This window comes from Clupea harengus, chromosome 8, assembly GCF_900700415.2.
Source record: "Clupea harengus chromosome 8, Ch_v2.0.2, whole genome shotgun sequence".
Classification (NCBI taxonomy): domain Eukaryota; kingdom Metazoa; phylum Chordata; class Actinopteri; order Clupeiformes; family Clupeidae; genus Clupea; species Clupea harengus.
The window spans coordinates 23,074,581-23,092,949 of NC_045159.1; the positions used below are offsets into that span (position 1 = coordinate 23,074,581).

The following is an 18,369-nucleotide window of genomic DNA, read 5'->3' on the forward strand; positions in this document are numbered from 1 at the left end:
TCCCATCTCATCTCAGCCCCATGCACAGACTTTACCACTTACATATTCTGCACTATCACTTTGCTCTTCGCACTTTCATAACACACACACACAAGCACAAGACCACTATCTTGCACTACCCATCCTCACAAGCACAAGAACATTATATATTTGCACTATCCACACCAGCTGCACAAGATCACTTTCCTCCTGGACACCGACACTGTCAAAATCATTGCACTCTGTACAATAGGGCCAGACCCTTTCCTGTATCTGGAAACACTCTGTGTGAAAATGTTCTCCCTATGTGTATGTATAGATGTTCTCCCTATGTGTATGTATATGTGATATATGTATGTATGTCGGTGAGGTGTATAAGTGTATATGTGTATAAGCTACTGGATGACCTAAATTTCCCTCGGGATTAATAAAGTATCCATCTATCTATCTATCTAAATAAGGGAATAAATAAAATGGTGTTACTATTGACAGGCATAACACACAGACTGAAGCAAGTCTTCCCAAATATCTACATGTTAACCAAATCACATGACCATCATACTGTATGTATGACATGTAATAGCTATGCTATAGGCCTTGTGCATCATGAGCTGCCCATAGGATAGCCAGTGTGTGTGAAATCGTGTGCCAAGCGAGAGGCCTCCAGGCAAGACCTAATTAGACAAGGATTGCTGTCGTCATGCTGGTCTTCCTGACTTCCCCTAAAGTCTTTTATTAACTGCCTTTAAATCCAGATGGCGTGTACTTTGGTTGAACTGTGACTGGGTCAGGTCACATGCAGCAGCGCACAGAGTGCTTTAGTACCTGTAGACCTTCATTAAACAGTGGTAATATATAGACATGGTCTAAAAGCACTGCTTTAAAGACTCAACTATATCAAATAATCACAAACACTGACAAATTCATCGACAGATCAGGAACATTTTTCACTGTTGAATCAAGTACAAGTGTCATGACGCTCCTAAATTAGGTACGTGTTGATACGTGTTCTCCTTATGTATTACGTGTTCACCATTTAAACAAAGTCTCAAACGCAAATGCATCTTTTCAACATTGTCTATTTTCAAAACAAGCAAAAATATCTCAACAATGTTCCATGCATAGGCTACATAACATAATACAGACCACCGAATGTGCCATTGTCCATTTCGATAGCCTGGTTTGCGGATATTATATTCAAAGCAAACTGAACTCTGTCCGTTGGACCGTTGTATAAAAAGAACTCACGGTCTGTATGAGCTCACAAAAAAACTCCGACGGTCAGTCTATGTGAAATGAAAACCGGCGTCAATGAAACGCCGCAGGCTCCGTGTATCAAAGGCCTGTGGCCCAAAACGCTGAACGTCTCCGCGTGTCTCAGGCATGTGTCACAAACGCCGACCGTCTCCGCATCTCTCCCAAGCATGTGGCCAAAACACCGACCGTCTCCATCTCCCAAGCATGTGGCCAAAACGCCGACCGTCTCTATAAAATAGGGGGATGATGAGTTGAATAAACCCCAAAAAAGGACTGTATTGCTGGTGTACTTGAAATAGGTGACAATCGCCACAGGTCTGTCCGGTTAGAACAAGAACGGATGTCAAGTCCCAATGATGATGAAAACACTGATGTTTATTGAAAACACACACTCAAGCCTTGAATTGAATGATAATGGACTGTGAATATGATTATCCGTGTAAAGGACTCATATCCACACTTGAATCCGTGTTTGAACCGTGAACTGACTGATAGAATCCGTGAACCGTGGTTTAATCTTATCGACGCACGGCAATGATGAAAGTAAATGTCTCTGATAATGATGTTGAACAGTCCACCGAACTCCTTGATGATGACTTTCTCCAGCTTCTTCTGACCCACAACTGGCCAGTGGTGGCCCAAGCTTATATAGGCCAGAGGGGGGGGATGAGAGGGCATGTTCAGACCTGCTTTGGAAACCCAGCATGGGGTGACCATCTGGCCAGTGAATTTCCACTGTGCACGAGCCCCACGGACTCCTGGGATCAACTGATAGGCTGACCTCTGCCTGGACCCCAGGTCCCGTGAGTGGCCTGCACAGCGGGGGTGCACAGCTAGAGGCAACTGGTGAGACAGCCCTTTTTAACAGTCTCCCTCTCCCAAAGCACGTCTCCCAGGCATGTTGTCATTTAACGGTACTTCCGGACATGTTTTATCCCCTTCCGAGTTCGCCATCACCTCCCAACCTATGACCTGGCATGAAGCCTCTCAATGCATCAAACTAAAAGTTTTTAACTAAAGTGTTTTAACTAACACCAATCGATCACATGACAAAATAACATATATAATCATGTGAAAACAAATATACAATGAAGTAGAAATAAAATATAAATGCTTGTACATCACAGTGTTAAGGACACTCTTGTCAAACAAATTAATAATCATGTAACCCACAGCAGTAGGAGTTAATTTAACCAGTGGAGGGGATCATGTCTGAGGGGTGAGGGTCCATCAGCACCTGTCATGAGATTTGTCCCTTCACAGTTGTCATTGTTTTAGCTCAACACTGCTCTAATTTTAACTGTGAGGTGCTAATCAGACACCTCACCTTTGCCCTTTACTAGACCTTCTTCAGGAGGGAAGAGCCACCTAAACCACACTCCTGCTTGTGAACAGTCCTCCTTTACTAGACCTTCTTCAGGAGGGAAGAGCCACCTTAACACTCCTGCTTGTGAACAGTCCTCCTTACAGATGAGCCTTATATCCCCACACCCATCTCCCCTTCAGAACCTCAGGCAGAGTAAGAGAAGCGGGCAACAGTTGCCATGGCAGCATTCATGGGACCTGAATCATTCCATTCCTCTTCAGGGGCGTTTGTGGAAGATGGAAATTATGAAAAAAAATCACACCTTTTGAATCCAAATGTACTAATGTGTACTCATACCAACCCAAACTGAACAATCCATCTAGTGTGAAGAGTTTCATAGGGCAGTCTTTTAAGGCACAACTCAGGCACACATACTAATGATCAAAACCAGGTGTTGGTGTGGATTATAGTTCCTCTTTGTCACGGCCACCATATCTTTTTTTTAATATAATATATGTCATGTTATTCACAGTGTCAATCTAAAGATCTTTAACTTGCCTAAAAGTATGAAAAGAGCTAAATAAATCAAATAATTGAAAATGTAAAATGCTCCTCAGAGGTAATAATACCCAGTGCCTTTGAGGTGTTGGGCCAGTATACAACTCCACTCTTTCCTGCAGAGGACACATAACACTGGAGACATTATTTAGCAAGGGATACTGCCAGAAGATGGACCAGTGATGTATGTCTGTCCGTCTGACATAAGCTGATGTAGAGTACTGAATAGTTTACCTCACTTACGTACTTTATAGTTTACCGTACTTCACTTACGTACTGAATAGTTTACCTCACTAACATACTGTCAGAATCCATCTGTGCAACATGTGTCATCAATCTGCAACATAGCACAGGTTTTCAGTGTCAATCATAGATGAAACTGATATTGAGGGGGGAAACGCCCCCTACTGTTTAAAAAACATCACTGTAAGATCTTGTGGAAGCGTAGTTGTAATCAACATGTCATTACCAAACTCTCATCAGACAGCGACAAAGAACAGTAAATTGTATTTACATAATTTCTAAGTACAAAGAACACTGAAGCAAAAAAAAAAAAATCAAATCAAAATTACACCATTGAAGGCAAAATGTAATTCCAAAGTCATACTAATCACAGCTGAAATTCTTTGATGAGTATGTACATAATTCTGGTTACACACATCTTAAAGAGATAACTAATTGAAAATTCTGATACAAACAAACACAGCATGGTATCACAAGTCACGGAGCAATTGTTTGGCAGTTCATTTTTACAACACAATAAACCTTAACCATGTTAACACAAGGTCTCATTCAGAGCTCTCAAAGATAGGCTTCCTTCACTATTTGTGCAATATTATACAGTTTGACCCATATTCACTATAGCCACCTTAAATCCAGAGTATAACTACCGTAACGCACTTTACATTTAAATCACCTCTTTAGAGACTTCCCCTGACAGTCTCAGATGACCATGAACTATAACCATTTACATATACATTTTGTACTGAGGTGGCAAACAACTAGGGTGCACACTCTTCTCTTCATAGGGTGTTCATCATTAAGATATCAAAACTCACTTCAAAACTGTATGGAATGGACAAATACTACAAATCCAACCGAAGGCATATGTATACAAATGCCAGTCGCCGAATCTGGTACAAAACGCATTTCTCAAAAGATGGGGTTACCTCTAGTTCTCCCAAAAGATGGGGTTACCTAGTTCTCCCTAAAGATGTTTCCCTTAAATTTATGAGGGAAAATCAATGAGTTGTAACAAGATGGGTGAATATGAGGTGTTCCGGTGAGATCAAATTGAGAGTCTGAGAACAAGATGGCCTTGACCTCCTTCTGCCACTTTCTTGTTTCTTTACTGAGTTCTGGTTGGTTTAAAAACTCCATAAAACGGTGATCTTCCTCTTCTGTTTCAGTCCTCACACTTTTGAGGTTCATTCTGCAACACAACATGGACAGGCTTTGGTTACTACGTCAAAATAGCAGAAATATAGTCAATCAAACGTGGAACAAAGTGGCATATAATAGGGGGCATTTAACATAAACAGCCCAACTCTCCCAGATATCTTTTATGATTAAAACCTCAATATCCGATCAGACACTCCTCTCTGCTTTGACACTCTAGAATCTGGAATAAAAGACCGCCACTGTTACCTTGACACCCTTTGTCCTCCTCTCTGCTTGGGCCTTCTTGTACACTTGAGGTTTTATCGGTATCTTGCGGGGCTTTGGTCTCAGGGGTGCTGTCCTGTTTTCCAGCCTCAGTAGGACTTTTCTCAGCCTCCTCCCTGTCGGCTGTGGACGTCTCTACTGCACCGTCATCCTCAGCAGCAGCCGTGTGGACTTTACCCTGGCTTTTCACCTGTGTTTGGGCCTTGTGCCCGGCTCTTGGATCCTCTGTACTGGTAGTGTTTGCCTCAGGGCCAGGGCTAGGGCCAGGGCCTCCAGGGTCATCTGTGTGTGTTTCAGCTGTGTGTGTTTCCTCAGTCCCACCATCTGCACGCACTGTGGGCAAGGATGAAGAATCCACATCGCCCTCTTCAGCTTCTATCTCCTCGCTGCCCGACTTCTTGACCCGCCGGGACGGGGGCCGACGCCTCACCGACAGCCGAGCTCTGCTCTGTGAAAAGAGGATGCAGACATTTTAGACAGGAAATTACATTGATTCACTTACAACACTGACAATCTCAACACTTCTAGAAACCTAGGACAAATTGAGACAATTAACATCCTGTTTACCCAGCTAAATAACAGAAACAAGGTCCTCGATAAACGTGGTGCAAGACTTTCCACTATCTGGGTGAAGACCAGTCTACGCCCCTTCACTCTTACCTTATTGATGCTGGGGAGCAGAGCGCCATCTGCTGGACTCTCAAAGCTAGCCGGGGACTCCTCCTCCTTTTTATCTGCCCCTGGTGTGGGGCTAACGGGGCTACTGGGGCAGTTAGGGGAGAACCCTGGAGGCTGCAGCCTCAACCCTGGACTCTTTGGAGAGGGCAACAAGGCCGCAGGGGAAAGAGCGAGGTTGGACTGGAAGACAAGGTAGGGTGGAACACACATGAGACATGACACTGATGCTCACTGTTGCAAACACAGACAGACCCCAGAATACACCAAAAGCCCTAACCCACATGAAATCACCCCGAGAATGGTAGCTCTTAAATCACTGTTTGTCACGTCACTTTTCAGTATTCGTGTAAAGTCTATTGGACTACACTGAATGTTGTAAAATTACGCAAAGGGGGGTACTCATTGAAAAGTGACGACAGCAGGGTCCTGACCAAGCGTCCGTACGCGACGAGTTAGAGGTTGCGTTGCTCTCACCTGCAGCTTCTCAATAAGAGCAGAGTTTCTGTTTCTGGACCTGGCAGGACGTGCAGAGGCGCTGTCCGCTTTCTGAAGGTCAAAAACACAATAACGCATCAAACAGCTTTCCAGTTGGCTCTGATATTTACATACATGACCATTAAACCAGAACCCTTATTTATCATCAGTTCCATCATAAACAGACAACCATGATAATATTATCATAAACAAATATGATGTAACTACGCATATCCTGAACAAACCACCATAATAATACAATCTTAATCAAATGATGGTACTACTGAACAAACATGATATCCCAATAATTAACTGTGACCACAGCCATGCAACATCATTTAGCACCAGAGGGGTGCGAGAGCGCTCAGTCTCACCTGGTCCTCTCCCTGGCTCTCGTCACTTTTGGCAGGTATCTGCAGAGTGCGAGGGGGCCTCCGTCGAACCGGCTTATTCTGCCAGAGAGCAACATCAGAATCTGCCTAAGAAACTGCCTCAATCGCAGCCTCTGAGCAGACAGAGAGCTGAGACAGCGTTGCGCGCTGGCCCTGACTCGCTGGCCCTGACTCGCTCGAGTCTGCTGCTATCTGGAGTGGCGGGGAGCACTTCACTTCACTTCACACTTGAACCCTGCGTCATAAGACTGACATAATTTCCAAATTCCGTTGTATGTAAATACAATGACAATAAAGGCTTTTAATAATAAGCATGTCAAAAACATGTTATGTCATGTCCTGTCATTAGCTCTGATGACAACTGATGTCCTGTCACTTGACATGGCAGGTTTCAGAAATTTTAGATGCCATAACAGCTTTCGTCACATGTTATTAAGCCGTCATGGCCTTCATATTGTTATAACAGATTAATAATAATAATAATAATAGATTATGGTGATGTCACTATTTCATCACAGGCAACTCCCTATCATAAATCTTTATGACAGTGAATGACATCTGCCATGACATGTATACTACATGGCTATGTTAGTCTTATATGGCAAGGCTCAAGTAAACGGTTACCAGGTTTTATGCTACCAGTGACTATAGTATGAGAAAGGCTTATCAAAAACTGTAGCAAGACTGATCTGATAGATAAGGAACATGGGGTGGAACACAGGATGCTGAAACCAAATGAGCAAGATAGAAACGACAGGCATACACACACACACACAACACAGTATAGAAAAGACAAGAAAACGGCGGCAAAAACATAATCACCGTGATGGAAGTAATAACAACGAATCAAAGAGATTTAGTGCCAGATTAAAATGAATGAGGAACACCAGGAAGGCAGAATCATCTGAAGTCACAAACACTTGAAAAAGGAAGCAAAATGGCGACATGAGAGACTTAAAGGTATAGTGGCAGAGAAGCAGAAATCCTAAAGCTATTCTACAGTAAACTGCTGGTCTGTGTACATTGTATTCGACACTGAAATCTGACTGAGGAAGCTTGAGCAACATTCAGCACCAGGATTACAAACAGATCTTTCCATCATTTCCACTATGGATACATAAGAGAATACAGAAGAGCTCAAGGATTCGTTTAGTGTTTTTAGTTTTGTAAGAAATTACACCGGAGAGATGTTTCTGTTTATTTGAGTAATTAAGTGGTTAGGTCTTCCATACTGTGTATACCTAACTATAACACATCATCGGAAAATGGACATCAATAGCAGTGACTGAAAAGGCTGGCAGAAGCAACGAGGAAGAGATGAAGAGAATAGACATTATGAACCTCACCGCATCATACGCAGCACAACTGGAGATACTGTGACCTTTGAACATTCCAGCCAACTCCGCAACTGACACTTTAACAACAGGGTTACCCTGTAATGCAGAAACACCAAACTCAAAGCACAGCCTGCAGTCAGGGGAGGAACATCAATGAAATCAAAAAGTAAAATGGCCTCTGCTGTGCCATGGATGAATGACGGAGGATGTTGGGTAACTCTGCTCTCTGCTGCCAAAGCTCTGAATGCAGTTATTAGCTTAATAGTTAATAGTTATTAGAGGTATTAGACTATGACACTTCGCAGGAAAGACGCTGCTGTATTCTCTCCACCGGATCTACTTGTAGAACCCCTTGGCCTACACCTGATCATCCCCACCTATCATACACTTATTCTACCCCATACTCTGTGCTAGCATTTTCCTGCAATGTAAATAATTGCCACCATCGACGTTGTTTTTTTTGTTCCATTTATATTACTTACCCTTGTAATAGTAACCTTACAAGCACACTGTATACCCACTAAAGCTGTTCTACAATACGTGAAAGCTCTCTTCCCATCTTATCCTCCATCAATTTTGTATGCAACATCTATAAACCATGTTATGTTTGTATGTATTGTGTACATTTACCACATGTATGCTAACATGCTGTGTATGATTTATATTCTGCCACGTTCCTGATTTGTTTCCACTCCCCTTCTGCCACAAAACACAGAAACATGATTTCCGGGGCATGGTTTGCCACGTGGTGAAGGTTGACCTGCTGAGGAGCAAATAGTAACGAGAAGAAAGGCACCATGACACCTGTTAAGCAGAGTGAAGCCAGGGCTCATGTACCTGACCACACAGCCCAAACAAAACAACAGAGGGCACAAATAACTGACATTTAACTATCTGCCAGAAGGGCCTCTGTGCTGTGAGCTCATGTTTTGGCCTCGGTTTCAGTGAGTACTTAATCTCTGCAGACTTAACTGAACTTTAATCAAACCCTCGCTCTCAAATTAGCTAGAGCTCAATCTCGCTTTTAGACATGTAAGGTTTTTGTTCTGACATCATTTGGACTGTGGGTCTTGATAGGTCAGACACAGCAGTGGAGAACTGTTACATTTATCCCTTGTATGGGGAATGTTGCTTGCCTTCAAGCACATGTGAATAAGCAACCACAGCTCACAAGTTGATCAGGGAGAAGAAAAGACTGTGGTGCTCATTACAGAATAACCACAGAAGGGCAAGAGTGGTTAAACAATATTGATTGGGTTGAAGACAGATCTGGAAAGCTGCGTGTAAGAAATATTTGACACCCAGCCCGTGTCTTTACGATGTTTACCGTCCACTATGTCTATCATTTTACAGAGCAGAGGCCAATCAGCGATCACCCAAATAGAAACGAACCCAGAAGAGATCCTGATATAATCTGCACGGCCTCGGGCCAGATCTGGACCGGACCGAAGCCAGCGCTTCCCGCCGCTGTCAGGGCAAGCGCTCTGACAGCTGCCGATATGAGCCGCGTGGAGACTCGGCCCTAGCTGGCTGCCGGAGGGTTCGCATAGCTGACATTCAGGAGATAATGAACTCGCATTGGCAGCTCACCACAGAAACGCATACCGACACCCACCACACGTCAACTCAACAAAGTAGCTCAATCTGGAACGGACCAAGCCTTCATCTGGCGCGGATTACACCCGACACACGGTCTATGACATTGTGTCAAACTTACTCAGAAATGGGTAACTTCCTCGTATATTTCCATAGCATCGACACACTCTGCTCGCATTCAAATCAGAAATGTGACACACTGCATTCGGTTGCTTTCAGCATAGTCAAAATGTTGAAGTTAACGTGGAAATCTCATCTCACCGTGTATTAATGGCATAATTATAAACCTACGCTGTTACAATTTGAAGTAATTAAACAGATTTCTGTCATGCAAACAGGTGCTTTTTAAAACTCATAGCATGTCATATCAAGTTAGGTCATGTTCTTATTTGAAAATATAAAACTACATGAACATATTGCACCTCCATGCATCGGGCAATCTGAAAACACTGCTCTGTCCAAATGTATCATATTCATTAGGCATATGGTGAAGTTCCGCTACTTTGAAACATGTTATGTAACGTTTGACCACACCAGGGCCGTTTTCATTTCATAATGACGGAGGTGTGAGAGTCTCGTGTATCAGTGTGCCCAATGAAATTTCAAATGTAGCTTACTTCTATGCGGTAAAACACATTGTAACTAACAAAACATATTCCGTTTTAATCGTGCTTTATAAATAAAGTGTTCACTTTTGCCCACTGCCACCTAAACATCCATTTGCAGTGAAATCCTAACCTAGGTATCCGCAGTAGGTAGCCTACATGCTCTACAATTGTCTACTGACTGTTTAGACTACACAGCAGCAAACAAAATCGTAGTTGTAAAATCAATCATAACAGTAATAGCAATGGAAAGGAATATTGTCACTAACAAAACGATGTCACTAATCAAATTAAAACAGCTGCCTAAAACAGTAAACTGTATTGACATCATGAGCAATAAAACACATTTCAGCTAAAAGGGTTTGCAGACAAAAACCATTCCTTCAGTTTTACTGAATCTGAAGCAGGAGTTACATTTGCAAGGCAAAGAAAAGCAAAAAAGATTAAACTTTACCTCCATCAAGATTGGGGCAATTGTCTCACCGATGTTCTATCTTATTCCCCGTCTCCTGGTGGCAATACACTTTATTTGTCTATGCTGTGCGCAGGCAAGCAATTTGAGAACCCGCAGGCCCAGCGTTACAGTGTCGAGGAAGGTGGTCTTGCGGTTATATTTAGTTTGAAGTCATCCAGCGATTGCAAGGTTGCGAGATTGTTCCGTATGCGTGACTCACTCGCTGTCTTCCTACCGCCTTTTTCAAACTGTGTTGCATCCTTAGGTACACAGAACGGAAAGCCTATAAACACCGGAAAGACCGTAAAGCTACACAGCAAACTATTTTTGTAATTGAGTGCAATCTGAGCAGGCTAATCATGTGTTGATACAATTCTGTCTAACATCCAAACTAATTTTCGTGGCACTAAAGGTGGCTCTACTCTCCAACGGGCCTAGTCTTTCTGAATGGAAGAGAGGGGTAGTCCTATTGATGCAGCATCTTCAGATTTGAAGAGCTTGATTTAAGGCAGTAAAATGGTAGGCTTTCAGGAAATTTTATAATCTCATGCATAGAAACAAGTACAGTAACCAGGTCTACAAACTATTCTAAAGGAGCTAAAAAAAAGAAAAAAGAAAAACAACTTTCTGAGCAGACAACGGAAGCTGCACACGACACTTCCTTCCTCTAAGGAACCACACAAGACCAACTGTGACTGTGAACATGATTCCTGTGCCCTAAGACAAACTACTAGTCCACTCGGAAAGGCCTTTTTTAAATAGCCTGCAAGGCTTCTATCTATAACTGTAATTTAAACAAATATTTGCATCAACAGGTCCAACGACAACACCCCCCAATAATCAGACAAAGTTTCAACCCGTATGTAACTGCTCACATACATTTGGTCTGATTATTAGTCAGTCAGGAAGGAAGTGTCATGTGTAGCTTTCCGTTGTCTGCTCAGTAAGTTCTTTTTTTTAATAATTTTTTTAGCTCCTTTAGAATAGGTTGTAGACCTGGCTACTTTACTTGTTTCTATGCATGAGATTATGAAATTGCCTGAAAGCCTACAATTGTACTTCCTTAAATCAAGCTCTTCAAATCTGAAGATACTGCATCAATAGGACTACCCCTCTCTTCCAGTCAGAAAGACTAGGCCCGTTGTAGAGTAGTGCCACGGAAATTAGTTTGGATGTTAGATGTTTCAGATATTAACTCGAATAGCGGAACCCGAATTCACAGAATTTTATCAACACATGATTAGCCTGCTCAGGTTTGTAGGCTTTCCGTTCTGTGTACCTAAGGGCGCAACCCAGTTTGAAAAAGGTGATAGGAAGACAGCACATACGAAACAATCTCACAACCTTGTTATTCATCAACAGAGAGTGCTGTCTATCAAAGACAAAGCCCAACGGGTCAAATTCATGTCATAAAGTAATGCTTGAGTTTAAGCATGTCAATTTTTTGTTTGAATTTACAGCATATGGTCCAGCCGATTCATGTAAAATTATGGGTATGTCCAGGAAACAAATAGAAGAGAGGCGGGGTACACAATAATACATTTAATCTTACCAGATAGGATTTCCAAAGGCTTTATGTCTTTTTCTTTTGGACAGGGAAAAGACATTTCGTTCATATATCAGACATTATAAAATCAGTTAACTGTAGTATCTGAAAAATAAAGTCTTAAAAAACACCTTTGGACCATCGCAGTAAGAAAATACAAAACAAAACGAAAGATAAAACCAAACAAAACAATATCCGACAACCTCCTCTAAAATATATTATGATCCAAAATTTGATTTCACAAAACACCACAGGAGTTGTATATTTACCATTTAGATAAAGCTACTCAACTACTCAAAAGGTTTTGAATATTTTAGAAATATTCAGCTACTCAAAAGTTAAATTTTTTATTCATTTTATTTTTTTCTTAATCTGGTCAGTCCTTAAAGATTTGCTTCACTCAAGATATTGAAACTAACAGTCTAACCTGCTACATTAAAATAATTCAGACAAAAATGAAAAACATGATTCAACAGATGAGCAAAACACACGTCACAGGCCCCTGGCTGCAATGTTACATTAATAGCCTAAACCTAGGGATAAAAAAAAAGAAGAAAAAACTAAAAAAAATTCCAAAACAAAAAACTTTAAAACAAAAAAAAAAATTCCAGAAGTCCATGATTCACCGAGATCCAGAACAGGCTTAACTGTCGACCCAATGAGTCCTGTGCCTAAACAGTAAAGGCTGGTGGGGCTTCAGATCAGAAGCCCATTCCCCCTTCATCTCAGATGAAGCTCATTCGTTCTTCTCCACACTTGGGACTTCTTCTCTCACAGACTCAGCCTCCTCCTTCATCTTCTGTTCCTGCATCCGGTTGCGGGTCGAACCTAGAAGAGGCAGAAAACTCATCAGCTGGATGGATGGATGGATGGATGGACAAACAAGACAGCAGTGGAAGCATACAGATCACAGATCTTTTCGACGTGCCACGTGTCCCCTTGTTGGATTTCAAAGGTAGCACACTCAAGCTCATTAATGGCGACAGGAGTAGTTGAAGTGAAATTGTGTATATTTGACCGGTTGTGTGTAAGACGAGATGACTGTACTCACTCATTTCTGTAAGCTTCTGAATCAATGCTGATCCTCCACTGGGTTTGCTAGGAAAAACAAAACAAAAAGTCAAACTGCGTTCACATGTCCATGTACATGGGGGAAACCACAACACTTACCCAAATGACTGGTTATGGATTTAGTTGGAAGGCACTGGTGTAAATAAAACCGTGAACGTTTAAAAGAATCATCTCATCAAGCATAGCTTTCCAAGCCACCAATTACTTCACACTGGAAGAAGTTGAACAACAGCAATGCTACCCTAGGGGGAGATCTGGTCCGGTTATCTAAAGCTACTTAGAAAAGGTAGCTCAAACTACCACTAATGGCAGCAAAAAAATGCCACTCAACTGCAGATAGTGCCTACTTGTCCACTGGTTAAACATAAACCAAAAAAAATTAAAATCAAAAGATACCACTATTCACAAGAAAGTGCAAGGAAAGTTAGCATTGGTTTTGTATTCAATGTCCATCAGCCAGACACCTGGCCTTCAGAAACTAGTCCAGTTGGAGTATTGCACCCTAGAGTCCAGTTGGGGGTATTGCACCGAGCAGAATTAATCAGTTAGCCAGGTAACTTCTAAAATAGCATGCAACAGCTTTTCTGCTCATTTGTTAATCAATAGCAATGATACATTTTGCACATGCGCTACACAAATGTCAGTTGTGTAGTGGTGGCGGCCTGACCAACGCATTAACAGTACAGAAGCATTGGCCAGGGCAATAACAGGAGAGCAGCGGTCAAATAAAAACTTTAAATCATTCCTTTCCTTTTATGGCTCCAAATTGTTTGTAGATTCAGTAGTTAAAAATGGCCCAAAAATGTGTTAGTTAACTACTTGAAATCACTATGCAAATGAATATGATATGTGAATGTGGCTGAACTACCAGCAAAGCTACTGCAAAATGTAGTCAAACTGATTTGAAATCAAATGTAGTTCACTACTAATTTAAAATCACATGTGGTTCACTAATTCTCAACACAGGCCAAATCCAAATCTGTCCAATCTCCTGATCTATTTTACTGTGAATGCTGTTGGTGCTTATAGAGTATTCAAATGGTGGGAACCTCTGAAGTTCCGCCATTGTGTGATACCAGAAGGAAGCTGATAAGCCCTTGTGTGTGAGTGTGTGTGTGTGTGTGTGTGTGTGTGTGGGTCTGTCTGTGGGTCTCTCTGTGGGTCTGGTGTTGGCTGGCGGCTACAGAGACGCACTCCTCTGCGCTTTGAGAGACGTGGTGTCGACAGACGCGAGCTTTAGCCTCACTGCTTGCAAGCCTGCCCCCCGTGTCTAGAGGTTCAAGCCTGCCCCCCGTGTCTAGAGGTTCAAGCCTACCCCCCGTGTCTAGAGGTTCAAGTCTGCCCCCCGTGTCTAGAGGTTCAAGTCTGCCCCCCGTGTCTAGAGGTTCAAGTCTGCCCCCCGTGTCTAGAGGTTCAAGTCTGCCCCCCGTGTCTAGAGGTTCAAGTCTGCCCCCCGTGTCTAGAGGTTCAAGTCTGCCCCCCGTGTCTAGAGGTTCAAGTCTGCCCCCCGTGTCTAGAGGTTCAAGCCTGCCCCCCGTGTCTAGAGGTTCAAGTCTGCCCCCCGTGTCTAGAGGTTCAAGTCTGCCCCCCGTGTCTAGAGGTTCAAGCCTCCCCCCGTGTCTAGAGGTTCAAGTCTGCCCCCCGTGTCTAGAGGTTCAAGCCTGTCCCCCGTGTCTAGAGGTTCAAGCCTGTCCCCCGTGTCTAGAGGTTCAAGTCTGCCCCCCGTGTCTAGAGGTTCAAGCCTGCCCCCCGTGTCTAGAGGTTCAAGTCTGCCCCCCGTGTCTAGAGGTTCAAGTCTGCCCCCCGTGTCTAGAGGTTCAAGTCTGCCCCCCGTGTCTAGAGGTTCAAGCCTGCCCCCCGTGTCTAGAGGTTCAAGTCTGCCCCCCGTGTCTAAAGGTTCAAGTCTGCCCCCCGTGTCTAGAGGTTCAAGTCTGCCCCCCGTGTCTAGAGGTTCAAGCCTCCCCCCGTGTCTAGAGGTTCAAGTCTGCCCCCGTGTCTAGAGGTTCAAGTCTGCCCCCCGTGTCTAGAGGTTCAAGCCTCCCCGTGTCTAGAGGTTCAAGTCTGCCCCCCGTGTCTAGAGGTTCAAGTCTGCCCCCCGTGTCTAGAGGTTCAAGCCTACCCCCCGTGTCTAGAGGTTCAAGCCTGCCCCCCGTGTCTAGAGGTTCAAGCCTGCCCCCCGTGTCTAGAGGTTCAAGTCTGCCCCCCGTGTCTAGAGGTTCAAGTCTGCCCCCCGTGTCTAGAGGTTCAAGTCTGCCCCCGTGTCTAGAGGTTCAAGCCTGCCCCCCGTGTCTAGAGGTTCAAGTCTGCCCCCCGTGTCTAGAGGTTCAAGCATCCCCCCGTGTCTAGAGGTTCAAGTCTGCCCCCCGTGTCTAGAGGTTCAAGCCTGCCCCCCGTGTCTAGAGGTTCAAGCCTGCCCCCCGTGTCTAGAGGTTCAAGTCTGCCCCCCGTGTCTAGAGGTTCAAGTCTGCCCCCCGTGTCTAGAGGTTCAAGCCTCCCCGTGTCTAGAGGTTCAAGTCTGCCCCCCGTGTCTAGAGGTTCAAGTCTGCCCCCCGTGTCTAGAGGTTCAAGCCTACCCCCCGTGTCTAGAGGTTCAAGCCTGCCCCCCGTGTCTAGAGGTTCAAGCCTGCCCCCCGTGTCTAGAGGTTCAAGTCTGCCCCCCGTGTCTAGAGGTTCAAGTCTGCCCCCCGTGTCTAGAGGTTCAAGTCTGCCCCCGTGTCTAGAGGTTCAAGCCTGCCCCCCGTGTCTAGAGGTTCAAGTCTGCCCCCCGTGTCTAGAGGTTCAAGCATCCCCCCGTGTCTAGAGGTTCAAGCCTGCCCCCCGTGTCTAGAGGTTCAAGCCTGCCCCCCGTGTCTAGAGGTTCAAGCCTGCCCCCCGTGTCTAGAGGTTCAAGTCTGCCCCCCGTGTCTAGAGGTTCAAGCCTGCCCCCCGTGTCTAGAGGTTCAAGTCTGCCCCCCGTGTCTAGAGGTTCAAGTCTGCCCCACGTGTCTAGAGGTTCAAGCCTGCCCCCCGTGTCTAGAGGTTCAAGCCTGCCCCCCGTGTCTAGAGGTTCAAGTCTGCCCCCCGTGTCTAGAGGTTCAAGTCTGCCCCCCGTGTCTAGAGGTTCAAGCCTACCCCCCGTGTCTAGAGGTTCAAGCCTGCCCCCCGTGTCTAGAGGTTCAAGCCTGCCCCCCGTGTCTAGAGGTTCAAGTCTGCCCCCCGTGTCTAGAGGTTCAAGTCTGCCCCCCGTGTCTAGAGGTTCAAGTCTGCCCCCGTGTCTAGAGGTTCAAGCCTGCCCCCCGTGTCTAGAGGTTCAAGTCTGCCCCCCGTGTCTAGAGGTTCAAGCATCCCCCCGTGTCTAGAGGTTCAAGCCTGCCCCCCGTGTCTAGAGGTTCAAGCCTGCCCCCCGTGTCTAGAGGTTCAAGCCTGCCCCCGTGTCTAGAGGTTCAAGTCTGCCCCCCGTGTCTAGAGGTTCAAGCCTGCCCCCCGTGTCTAGAGGTTCAAGTCTGCCCCACGTGTCTAGAGGTTCAAGCCTGCCCCCCCGTGTCTAGAGGTTCAAGCCTGCCCCCCGTGTCTAGAGGTTCAAGTCTGCCCCCCGTGTCTAGAGGTTCAAGTCTGCCCCCCGTGTCTAGAGGTTCAAGCCTGCCCCCCGTGTCTAGAGGTTCAAGTCTTGCGCTTGAGGAATGTGCTTCTCACAACGCAGGTGTGCGCGTGCCCTACCTGCCGTCCGCCTCGTCCTGTCCGTCCGTGTCGAAGCGCAGTCTCTTCAGAGGCTTGGGTCCGGAGCCGACGTCTCCCCTCCTCTTCAGGGTGCCCTCGCTGCTCTTCACCATCTCATTGATCTTCTGGAAGCGCTCAGAGTTCTGTAGGAAAGCCCAGAATGCAGAACAGTGCTGTAGAATAAGATAGCAGCTAAGATTGACTAAGTGCATATTACAATGTTTTACAGTATATTACAATATATTACAAATGTGTTTTATATGTTATTTACATATACCCAACACTTTGACAACCACTCACCCCAAACGATTCCCCAAGTGATATTAGGATCCTGTTAAAAAGAGAGTGGAAAAGATGAAGCTAAGCAAAGCTAAGCAAAGACTTACAGTTAGAGAGGCTGAATGCCATCCCCTGCAATACTGTTCTACTCTGCTAAAGCTAGCGTGAACGCAGCCTGACCTGGAGCGAGGGGTCATCGGGGATGCGCAGCTCTTCATGGGCGACACGTAGACGTTGCCGACGCGCATGGGGGAGTTGGGATACTTGTAGGGGCTGCGGGGGATGTGAGGGACGGGAGACAGGGTAGGAAGCTGGGGGAAGAGGCAGAACATCCATCAGTGGTGGGGGCACAGTCAGGTAAGGCACATGACGTTTACATGCTGACATCAGTTACTCAAGCCATTCTCATCCTGTTTTGGAAAGTGTTCGAGTGCTATTTTTTTTTTTTTTTTTTTTTTTTTTTTAAATGCAACTACTGTATTCTATTATTTTGTTAAACTGCAACTGCAATGTTCATAACTTCTGTTATTTGGAACTCAGCTTCTGGGCTGAAGTGCCAGCTAGAGGGCAGTAGAGAGTCAGCTAGCGGGAGCTGAGGGAGAAATGGCAGCTCACCCTGGAGGAGGCATACTGGAGGATGTTGGTTTTGAGCTTCTGCATGAAGACCATGTTGTAGAAGACGATGATGGAGTCATACTTGCCCTCACTGATCAGGACTTGCTTAAATGTCTGAAACACAGGAGGAGGAGGAGGAGGAGAATCTGGATCAGGTCTTACAGAAACTCAACCCACACTTTCATGCATATGCAATACACAAATGAGTGACTAAAAAGAAAAATAAGTGAATTACTAATTAACTACAAGGGCACTCGGAGAGCGCACACCTCTGCCAAGGCCAAATGTTGCAATGTTATTGAAGGCAAAAAAATATTTGTGGATCCGCACTCCAGTAAAGGAGTCAATACTGCTAAGGATTCATGCAGGAATAAAAGAAAAAAAAGAAAAAGAAACAAAGTTAACGACTACAACAGAATACATAAAAAATGTGTACGTAAACCATGAAAAGAAAAATAGCCTCAGATACTACTCAGCATCCCCAAACAGATCATTAGGGTGTAAATGTGAAGTCCTCACCTCCTGGATTGTATTTGGGAGTTCTTTGTATGCGGTCACGATGGTTTTGAAGCGCAGGTCCACAAACTTCACTTTGCAGATGGCGTACATGGCCGACATCATCAGCTGGCGTGTGAGAGAGGGAGGGGGAGAGAGAGACAGAGTGAGAGACAGAGAGAGAGACAGAGAGAGAGAGACAGTGAGAGAGAGAGAGAGAGAGGGAGAAAGGGAGAGGAGACTGTTAAGTGCACGTGCCTCAGGGCGTTTACAGTCCTGGTAAAAATGCTGTTGCTCTTTAGTAGCGTCAGGAGTGTCATTAGCTCAACTGGTAGAGCAAGGTGTTCACACGGAGGCCATGGGCTC

At 44.9% G+C, this 18,369-nt stretch overlaps 2 protein-coding genes across 4 annotated transcripts in view; both read right to left on the reverse strand.

Annotated features, from left to right (window-relative positions):
* Positions 1–3,019: 3,019 nt before the first annotated feature.
* On the reverse strand, positions 3,020–11,504 carry dub (duboraya). 2 transcript variants are annotated; one of them, XM_031572369.2, is made up of 7 exons: positions 10,302–11,504; positions 7,656–7,742; positions 6,292–6,369; positions 5,918–5,989; positions 5,426–5,623; positions 4,748–5,213; positions 3,020–4,532 (listed from the first exon to the last, which is right to left on the reverse strand). In XM_031572369.2, exons 1-7 carry the CDS (start codon positions 10,305–10,307, stop codon positions 4,528–4,530), a joined length of 912 nt encoding a protein of 303 aa, XP_031428229.1. In that variant the 5' UTR covers positions 10,308–11,504; the 3' UTR covers positions 3,020–4,527. The 2 variants fall into 2 exon arrangements, with proteins under 2 accessions (XP_031428229.1, XP_012687794.1); XM_012832340.3 differs by lacking the exon at positions 7,656–7,742 and having other exon boundaries at positions 10,302–11,458.
* Positions 11,505–11,828: 324 nt separating this feature from the next.
* Positions 11,829–18,369, reverse strand: part of rb1 (retinoblastoma 1) — a 31,255-nt gene continuing 24,714 nt past the window's right edge. For both annotated transcript variants that reach the window (XM_031572371.2, XM_031572370.2), the window contains exons 21-27: positions 18,028–18,132; positions 17,509–17,622; positions 17,074–17,204; positions 16,915–16,945; positions 16,615–16,757; positions 12,899–12,945; positions 11,829–12,675 (exon numbers count right to left, since the gene is read on the reverse strand). In XM_031572371.2, coding sequence (XP_031428231.1) covers positions 12,584–12,675; positions 12,899–12,945; positions 16,615–16,757; positions 16,915–16,945; positions 17,074–17,204; positions 17,509–17,622; positions 18,028–18,132 — 663 coding nt within the window. In that variant the 3' untranslated portion in view covers positions 11,829–12,583. The remainder of the gene's footprint in view (positions 12,676–12,898; positions 12,946–16,614; positions 16,758–16,914; positions 16,946–17,073; positions 17,205–17,508; positions 17,623–18,027; positions 18,133–18,369) is intronic.

Bases quoted from the DNA above. Each gene is read 5' to 3' on its own strand.
- dub (XM_031572369.2), bottom strand. The intron at 5,990-6,291 runs GTGAGACTGAGC...TTTGACCTTCAG, and splicing joins AGAGCCAGGGAGAGGACCAG to AAAGCGGACAGCGCCTCTGC. The intron at 5,214-5,425 runs GTAAGAGTGAAG...CTCTTTTCACAG, and splicing joins TGCTCCCCAGCATCAATAAG to AGCAGAGCTCGGCTGTCGGT.